The sequence below is a fragment of the Thamnophis sirtalis genome, unplaced genomic scaffold, assembly GCF_051295495.1.
Source record: "Thamnophis sirtalis isolate CommonGarterSnake01/CBP01778 unplaced genomic scaffold, rThaSir2_p1.2 scaffold_4, whole genome shotgun sequence".
Taxonomy (NCBI): Eukaryota; Metazoa; Chordata; class Lepidosauria; order Squamata; family Natricidae; genus Thamnophis; species Thamnophis sirtalis.
Window position 1 is genome coordinate 136779418 of NW_028261384.1, and position 10090 is coordinate 136789507.

Sequence of the window (10090 nt, forward strand, 5' to 3'; positions counted from 1 at the left end):
AATCAACCAATGGAACAGAAGTTGCCTTCGGCGGTTGTGGGAGCTTCATCACTGGAGGCTTTCAAGAAAGATTGGACTGCCATTTCTCAGAAATAGTGTAGGGTCTATTGCTTGGGTGGGGAGTTAGACTAGATAATCTACAAGGTCCCTTCCAACTCTGTTAATCTAATCTAAATCTAATCTAATCTAATTAGTCCAACCCAGTGCACAAACAGAAATTAGAACCCATTAGAGTTGATTCAATTTCCATATTTTTTCCTTCTTATGAATGACTGCCTCTTATTTGTTCAGTTAACCTATGGCTCCTTTGCCAAACAAGAGTTCGAGGCTACCAAATTATCTTCCCTTTATTGCATGGTGCCAAAAGAGGACCATCAGTACATCGGAGTTATCCGACTTCTTCTCCATTTTGGATGGACGTGGATTGGCGTCTTCACTTTTGATAAGAACCAGGGAGAACATTTCTTGCAGAAAATGGAACCGCTGCTTTCCCAAAACGGGATCTGTTTGGCTTTCGCACAAAAGATTCCCCAGCAAGCTCCATTTGACGAACTTTCAGAACTCTTTGACCTAATCGCGATGATTTCTAATAAACTGGTAGACCGGAAAGCCAATGTTTTTCTTGTCTATGGCGAATCATTCACGATTCTGTGGCTCAGAACTATTGTGTTTCTACGTGATCATGAAAACAGAGAGATTGCATTGTTTGGAAAGGTTTGGATCTTGATGTTCCCAATTGATTTCATACTGACAGGATATCAAAGGGGTTGGGATCTCCAGTTGTACCATGGGGCTCTTTCCTTTACAGTGCACTCACGAGAGGTCCATGGCTTCAAAGAATTTATTCAAGTCATCAAACCTTCAACCCACAAAGATGGATTTCTTCAAGACGTTTGGGAGCAATTGTTCGACTGCTCACTTTCAAATGAAGACTCATCCTCAGTGTACAATGGAGTTTGCAGTGGAGAAGAGCATGTGGAGAATCAGCCAACTCCTCTGTTTGAGTTGCAGATGGCTGGCCAAAGCTACAGTATCTACAATGCAGTTTATGCAGTGGCACATACTCTGCATGAGGCCATGAGATCTAGAGCCCCCCACAGAAGAATAAAAATATTTAAATTTTCAAACCTAGAGCCTTGGCAGGTAAGGGCTGTCAGCCACACCTATTTTTTCTTTCAATGAATAGCCTTTTTCATCATAGTCTAACATGGCTTGTTTGCCAGAGCGACCGATCAAGACAGAAACTGGGGGAACAAAGTTAGTAATGTAAGAGCTGATTATATATTATAGAATAAAAGAGATGGGGGAAAAAAACTGCCTTTCCAAATATAAGTCTAGTCAACGGAATTTTTGTATTATTAAAAAAAGAAAACAATGATGGATAAAGAAACCCCTGATTGTCCACATGTAAAGTTTGCCAGATGTTAGGTATCAGTCCAAATTATGTAGAAAATCATCATAGTTTGCATAATAAAAGATGGTCAAAGGAAACACTGCTTTATACAATCATTTAATATTATTTTTCAATCTCCTTTCCATGCATACAAAATCCCCAAGATACATCTACAGTACTTAGCTCAGAAATGTTTTCAGTATTGAGAATATGAATGTGTTCTCTCTTTCTCTCTCTCTCTCTCTCTCTCTCTCTCTGTGTGTGTGTGTATGTTTATCTGTTTATCTCTGTCTGTCTGTCTGTCTGTCTCTTTCTCTGTTTCTCTTTCTCTGTGTCTCTCTGTCTGTCTCTCTCTGTGTGTCTGTCTGTCTTTCTGTGTGTGTGTGTCTTGCTCTGTGTCCCTCTTTCTCTCTGTCTGTCTCTCTCTGTGTGTCTGTCTCTCTGTCTGTCTATGTGTGTGTCTCTATCTGTCTGTTTCCCTCTCTCTCTCGCTCTCCATCCTTCCCCCCCTCCCTCACTTAAATCTAAAATTTTAAAATCGGGCTTAATGAAATTTGTCAGATCCCAGGCTGTCAAATAGATCTGTACCAATGAGGAAGGAAAAGTGGTGGATAAGATTATTTATGCCATAGGTTTGATTAATTCATTAAATAGTGAATAGAAATCATATACAAAATAGCCTGCTTTCATTTTGCTTTCATTAATTGACACTATTTCCTAATTTTCCTTAAAATAAGATCAGATTAATAATAGAGTGAACCAATATATTTTCATGCAATACAGTTTATCAATTTTCTGAGTGCACTTATTTGAGCATTATTACGGAAAGGGGGAGAAATGACTGAAAGAAATTTGAATACGATGGTTTGTTCGCCATTATTATCCTTTCAATTCGGTCTGTCTTCCATCCTCTTTCAAGTAGCTCCATCCATTTCTTCAAGGCGTTTCTTTTAACAATTCAGCTGGGGAAAGAGTGTTCCTTAATGAGAAAGGGGAAGCAACTGGTGGATTCGACATCACCAATTTGATCACTTTTCCAAACAGATCCTTTCAGAGACTTAGAGTTGGAGTCTTAGATCCCAGGGCTCCAAAAGGGAAAGAATTATACATTGATGAAGATGTGATTACCTGGCACCCAGCTTTTAACCAGGTTTGGAGTCATTTAATTATAATTATATCCATTATAATACTATGACGATGTCTTTGCCTGCATAGAACATAGTCTCTTTATACGTATTTTCTTTCAGTCTCTTTTTAAAAGGAAAAAAAAACCAGATATCTATATACAGTATATAAAAATGGCTGTCTGGGTATGTTTCCAGCATAACTATGGAATGCCTTGAGCAATTTGAACCAAACTTGGTACACAAATGACTTACTCTCTGGAAACAAATACTGTGGGGGGTAAGACACCCCTAACACCCTTTGAGAGGTGTTCTGTGTGTTGTGCCTTAAAATGGCTTATACTGTACTGCCATAAAATGGTTTCCACTGTACAGCAGAGAAGAGCTGCCATGGTAACAGTACTCCACAAGGGGCTCCCTCTGGTAAGGGGGAAAATACAACATTTGGTCTGGACATTTTCTCCCTATAAATAAATACCTGTTCAATGCCGGGTTATCGGCTACTGTTCTATACAAATGCTGACTCTGGTGAAGCATTTACCAAACTGACAAAATGACATTAGAATGTAAAAGCCAGATTTTCATATCTGAGCTACATTTCCATTTGAAATCATGGAAGTCACATTCGTTTCCATAAGATTATCATCGTGCACATTTATTTATTCACTCTGCCATTCTTTAAATGAGCCAAGGTGGCGCAGTGGTTAAATGCAGCACTGCAGGCTACTGCTAGATCAGCAGGTCAGCGGTTCAAATCTCACCGGCTCAGGGTTGACTCAGCCTTCCATCCTTCCGAGGTGGGTAAAATGAGGACCCAGATTGTTGGGGGCAATATGCTGACTCTCTGTAAACCGCTTAGAGAGGCCTGAAAGGCCTATGAAGCGGTATATAAGTCTACTGCTATTGCTATTGCTATTGCTATTGCTATAAACAGGCCATTCAAATTCTTTCCTGCCATAAAGGAGAATAATTAGAATCTCTCTTTTTTTAAAAAATATCTTTTTTTTGAAAAACCTTTCATTATTTATGACCAGGTACTTCCAATTTCTCTGTGTAATGACCATTGTTCCCCCGGATACTGGAAGAAAGGGATAGAAGGAAAACAATTCTGTTGCTATGACTGTGTTTCATGCCCAGAAGGAAAGATTTCAAATCAAAATGGTAGGTGAGACAAATCCATCCAGTTTCCATTAGACTGACTTAAGCCAAATGCAATTAATTACTTTGAGATGTGTAGAATTAGTAGTTGTAGGAGTTTGCCAGGGTGAATGTTCCTTTCTATTCTGTGGTCTACAGTCTCCTATTCAGAAATCAAAGTTTGCTTGTAAGATTTTGACAGGTAGATGGGTCCAAAATATATATCCATTGAGCCGTTTTAAGCTTCTTGATGGTATTCTACAAGAGGGCCTGACCTGGGGCACTCACATTGCAGCACTGGTCAAAAGGGCCCAGCAGAGATTAAAATACCTGAGATTTCTCAGGAAACAACAACTGAACGAAAAGCTGCTGGTGACCTTCTACCGCTGCACCATAGAGAGTATTTTAACTTACTGTACCTGTGTGTGGTTTGCTAATTGCACAGTGGCAGATGAAACAGTGCTGCAGAAGGTTAATACCATTGCCCAGAAGATCATTGGTTGCACTCTCCCCTCTTTGGAAGAGCTTTATAGCTCCCGCTGCCTTAAGAAGGTTCAAAACATTCTTAAAAATCCATCTCATCCTGGGCACGCTTTTTTTTTGAACTATTACCATCTGGCAGATGGTACAGGACAATAAGAAAACAAGGACAAATTGGTTGAAAAATAGCTTCTATCCCAGTGCAGTAATCATCCTGAATTCTGCTGTATACAAAGGTGGGTTCCAACTGGATTGGACCGGTCCGGCTGAACCAGTAGTGGATCATGATCAGACGGAATCATGATCAGATTAGTAACTGCTGGAAAGAATTCATTAGCAGTAGCAATGAGTATTCGTTAGGAAAAATAATTTTCAACAATACAGAATGGGTAGATGACAAATTCCCTGACTTTTCTTACAGATATGGACGACTGTTTTGAATGTTCAAAAGACCAATATCCAGATAGAGGACAGAAAGAATGTATCCTGAAACCGGTGGTCTTTCTATCATTTGAAGAAACCTTAGGAACTGGTTTAACATCAGCTGCTCTTTATTTCTTCTTCTTGACCACTTGGTTACTCGGAACTTTTATTAAGCACAGGGATACTCCCATTGTCAAAGCCAACAACAGGTCCCTCACCTACACCCTCCTTGTCTCTCTTCTGCTTTGTTTTCTCTCCTCTTTGCTCTTCCTCAGCCAACCTGGCAAAGTGACCTGCCTTCTCCGACAATCAATGTTTGGCATCACCTTCTCAATGGCCATTTCTAGTGTCCTGGCCAAAACCATCACTGTGGTTGTGGCTTTCATGGCCACTAAACCAGGATCTCAGATGAGGAGATGGGTGGGGAAAAGATTGGCTTTTTCTATTGTATTATCCTGCTCTATTATCCAAGTATGTATTTGTATTGTCTGGTTGTCAACATCTCCCCCATTCCCCGAGTTGGACATGCATTCAGTGCTCCAAGAAATGATTTTACAATGCAATGAGGGATCAGCTTTCTTCTTCTACTGTGTCTTGGGCTACATGGGTATCTTGGCCATTGCCAGCTTTATTGTGGCTTTCCTTGCCCGTAAATTACCTGACAGCTTTAATGAAGCCAAGTTCATCACCTTCAGCATGTTGGCCTTTTGCAGTGTGTGGATCTCCTTCTTTCCAGCCTATCTGAGCACAAAGGGAAAAGCCATGGTAGCTGTGGAGGTCTTCTCCATCTTGTCCTCCAGCGCTGCATTACTGGGATGCATATTCCTGCCCAAATGTTACATCATTGTTTTCAGACCTGGGCTAAACCAGAGAGAGCAACTAATAAAGAGGACTTAGTACATCATGTGATCTTTCTCGCCATGAATAATTGCTGACAAAATGAATTTGCAATCAACAGGAAACATATAGTTTTGATTTCTGCCAAAGGAGACCTTAAGGTGGATTATTATTAATATTTATTATGGTGACCCATTCCAAAAGGAATGCTCATGCTCCTGCATTTTCAATAATTTTCTAAGTATCTTTAACTCAACCCTTTCTCTTTTCCAACACCCTAAGTCAGCAAAACTTTGAATTAGTTTATTTGGTTGGTTGTTTTTTGGAGATGTAATATATTGTTTACATACAGGTGCATGTGTGTATGACATATGATCAGATAGTTAGGTAGGTAGGTAGGTAGGTAGGTAGGTAGGTAAGTAGGTAGGTAGGTAAGCAGATAGATAGATAGATAGATAGATAGATAGATAGATAGATAGATAGATAGATAGATAGATAGATAGATAGATAGATAGATAGTTAGATAGTTAGATAGTTAGATAGTTAGATAGATAGATAGATAGATAGATAGATAGATAGATAGATAGATAGATAGATAGACAGACAGACAGACAGACAGACAGACAGACAGACAGACAGACAGACAGACAGATGATTGATACAAATACTAGACTACATAGATAGATGATAGGTAGGTTTGTACATAGGTAGGTAGGTAAGTAGGTAGGTAAGTAAGTATGTAGATAATTGATACAAATACAGAATAGAAAAGAATAGAATAGAACAGAACAGGACAGAAAGGTAGGTAGGTAGGTAGGTAGGTAGGTAGGTAGGTAGGTAGATATATAGAGGAGTTGAAAGGTAAGTAGGTAGGTAGGTAGATGATTGATACAAATACTGAATAGAAGAGAAGAGAAGAGAACAGAATAGAACCGAACAGAACAGAAAAAAGATAGATATTGATAGATGATGATAGATGATAGATAGATAGATAGATAGATAGATAGATAGATAGATAGATAGAGATAGATAGATAGATAGATAGATAGAGATAGATAGATAGATAGATAGATAGATAGATAGATAGATAGATAGATAGATAGATAGATAAATAGATAGATAGATATTGATAGACAATGCAACAAATGAAAAAGTTAAATTAATTTCAATGGAACTGTAGCCAATAATAATAAAATAAAGAAAGTCCATCCGGAAATACAAGAGTTGCAATAATTTCAATGAAAATGTGGTCATCAATAATGAAAGTAACTGAATGAAACAATTAGTACAGTATTGAATTGTCCCATGGGAGTTGGCCATGCCCATTTGGTCATGATGAGTTGACCATGTCGAGTTGTCTTAGACCTTCCCAAAGCTAACCATTAAACATTTGTGCCTAGAGATACAAGACAAAAGAAAGGAGAAACCCACAGAGATGCAATATTTTACTTCCTTGAAGAGAAGAAAATATAGATACTTCTCGCATACGTGGCTGGTAGACAAACTCTTACATCACACCAATGCAAATGTTTTCAGGGCTCCAAGTAATACGAACTCAGAGGCAGGCATTTTCCTCAAGAACCATTTATTGGGACATATCATATTGGCACAAGCCTGGTGAAAACTGTAAAAGTCTCACCAATTTTCACCTCATTAAAAACAAAAGTTTTCTCACTTCCCCAGAATCCTTGGTCACAAGGCTCAATCAGCACACAATCCAGTCTCCTCCTTCCGAACGCCTGCACGGACATCCTTGGTTGCCAGGGGAAAGAATTTTATTTTGGCTACCACACTCCAACTATCTCTACTTCCCCCCTCCCTTCCCCTCAGCTGCAGGCTATGTCAGCACTGAAGCAACAGGAAAGAAAATGGCCTCAGGCCAACTCCAGGATTGACAAATGTACGAGATTAAAACTTGGCAATTTCTGTAAAAGAAAAAGGGACTTTGGTTAAATATAGTAAAGAAGACCATATACATTACAACACCTGCTGCAACCATCCTTAAAAGTAATAAGCAAAACATTGAAGCAGCGGGTAGATTTTGCCTTTTAGGATGAATTATCAACAATAAAGGAACCGGCACTCAAACATATGCTGTAGACCAGGGGTGTCGAACTCATTTCATCATAGCAGCATCACATAATGTATCGGGACTTTTTCCCCCTTTGCTAAATCGGGTGGGGGAAGAGCCAGCACATGACGCATCCAGTCTGCAGGCCATAAATTTGACACCCTTGCTGTAGACTATCATTTCGTAGAGAGCAAGAAATGTTTCAGAGAATATTTTAAAATGCAATCCTGTGACAATACTTAAGAGGGCAAGAATTGTGTTTGATTCAACAATAACCCATTAAATCAACAAACTCTCATCCAAGGAAGACATGCTCCTTTCGACTCCCAATGAGCACCCTGTTAAAATTGCCAATATCCACACAAGAACCAAAGAAAAGGCTGCCATCTTGAAATTCCAATTTTTGGAGAAAATGTGAAATGATAACAATCTGAATTTATTTTAAAAAACAGACAGACAAAACAAAAACTGGCATCAAATATGAATGAGTGTTTTAAATGCTTGGGAGATTTCCTGAGCCAGAAGCAAGATCGGTGTCTTATCCAAAGAAGAGACTTTCTGTCATATGAAGAAGACTTAAGTATCACTTTCATTGTCAACCCTGTGGTTGGCATGAGGGTGGCCATTTGCTTTTTCTTTCTTGCTAGCTGCTTCAGTGTTGACAAAGCGTGGAGATGAAGAGGGGGGGTAGTAGAGATGGTGGGGTGCTGAAGCCAAAATAAAATTCTTTCTCCTGGGAAGCAAGGTCATCCGTACAGGTGTGAGGAAGGAGGAGACTGGGATCATCTCGCAAGTGGACTGTGTGCTGATTGGGCCTTGTGACCTGAGCTTTTCTCAGACTCCATGACTGGCTCCTGTTCCTCCTCAACCTCCTCACTGTTTGAATCTGCCACCACATTCACTGGCCACTGGCGGGCCACAACAATGCTACTTGGAAACCTGACATTCACATCACTTGCAATTTTCTTGTGCCTCATCAGTGCTGCAGTGTTGAGGAATCTTTATGAATTACTGAGATTATATTGGTGTTTGCACATCACATGAGCCAAGGTGGCACAGTGGTTAGAGTGCTGAACTGCAACCACTTCAGCTGACTATTATCTGCAGTTCGGCAGTTCAAATCTCACCGGCTCAGGGTTGACTCAGCCTTCCATCCTTCTGAGGTGGGTAAAATGAGGACCCAGACTGGGGGGGGGGGCGCAATATGCTGACTCTGTAAACCGCTTAAAGAGGGCTGAAAGCCCTATGAAGAGGTATATAAGTCTAACTGCTATTGCTATTGCTATCACATCTCTTGTTTCTGGTCTAACAAAAAATATGAGAATCTTGACTGCCCTTCAGGTTCTGCATTGCCTCTAATGATAGTTTGAAGAAAAGAAGGACTAGGGGAGACATGATAGCAGTCTTCCAATATCTCAGGGGTTGCCACAAAGAAGAGGGAATCAAGCTATTCTCCAAAGCACCCGAGGATAGGACAAAAAGCAATGGGTGGAAACTAATCAAGGAGAGAAACAACTTAGAACTGAGGAGAAATTTCCTGACAGTTAGAACAATTAATCAGTGGAACAATTTGTCTCCAGAAGTTGGGAATGTTCCAACACTGGGAGTTTTTTAGCAGAGATTAGACAACCATTTGTCTGAAGTAGTGTAGGGTTTCCTCCCTGAGCAGGAGGTTGGACTAAAAGACCTCCAAGGTCCCTTCCAACTCTGTTATTCTAAGAACGTTGTTTAACCAAAACAAATTTTATGTAAGATGAGAAATTGCTGTAAAAATTAGCACAAAATTGCAATATTAAATCAACTTCCATGGAGAGACTTAAAAAAACAAGAATATTGAGTCTGTTTATTCAGATCTATGTCAGGACCGAGCCAAGCTGAAAGAAAAATTAAATCAAGGAAAAAGTAAGTTCTGTTCTAGCGAAATGAGGCACATGTACACATATTTTTGCCTTACAACCTAACAGTCTATAAAATTGCATGTCTTTATGAGTACATTTTCAGATGTAATGGAACGAATAATAGAATGGCTACTCCCCCAAACAGATTTAAAATTTAGTGCTATGTTAAGCTTTGTGATTCTGAAATATTAGCACCAAAAAGGAATTTGACCTTTCAATTACAGTTCTGGTCACACCCAGAAAGTATTGTATTATATGAACTAATTCATTCACTGAACACTTGCTTTCTGAAACTCTCTGTTTATTTTCAGTATGATCACAAAATTCTACCAGCATGTCCTTTCCTTAGAATTTGCTATAAAGGAGATCAAAGGGGATCCACAAATCTTGTCCAATGTCACACTTGGTCTCCACATATCAGACAGCTTCTATGATACCCATTTATCTGCTTGCATTTGTATGCTTTCAAACTGCTAGATTGGCAGGGGCTGGGATGAGGACAGGAGCTCACCCAGTCACATGAAGCTTGGGTCTTGAACCTGGCTTTCCAGCTGACAAGTCCGGCATCTTAAAAATTCATTTACTTTACATTTACATTACTTGCTACCCCCAAACAGTCAAGACACATAGAATGTCTCTTCGAAATCTCATGGGAGTCAGGGTTCCAAATAGCATCCAAAAATAAATCAGAGTCCAAGGCAAAGTATTGCTCAAAGTTCCAATTTAT

The 10090-nt window shown here is 39.6% G+C and overlaps 1 protein-coding gene across 1 annotated transcript; it reads left to right on the forward strand.

Annotated features, from left to right (window-relative positions):
* The first annotated feature begins 339 nt into the window (after positions 1-339).
* On the forward strand, positions 340-5461 carry LOC148046839 (vomeronasal type-2 receptor 26-like). The gene is made up of 4 exons (XM_087712105.1): positions 340-1143; positions 2316-2543; positions 3552-3678; positions 4556-5461. The coding sequence occupies exons 1-4, from the start codon at positions 355-357 to the stop codon at positions 5452-5454; spliced, it is 2043 nt and encodes a 680-aa protein (XP_087568231.1). The 5' UTR covers positions 340-354; the 3' UTR covers positions 5455-5461.
* The last annotated feature ends 4629 nt before the right edge of the window (positions 5462-10090 follow it).

Excerpts from the sequence above, each read along its gene's own strand:
- LOC148046839 (XM_087712105.1), top strand. The coding sequence starts at position 355 with ATGGTGCCAAAAGAGGACCATCAGTACATCGGAGTTATCCGACTTCTT. Across the intron at positions 2,544-3,551 it reads GGCACCCAGCTTTTAACCAG|GTACTTCCAATTTCTCTGTG; the intron begins GTTTGGAGTCAT and ends ATTTATGACCAG. Across the intron at positions 3,679-4,555 it reads AAAGATTTCAAATCAAAATG|ATATGGACGACTGTTTTGAA; the intron begins GTAGGTGAGACA and ends CTTTTCTTACAG.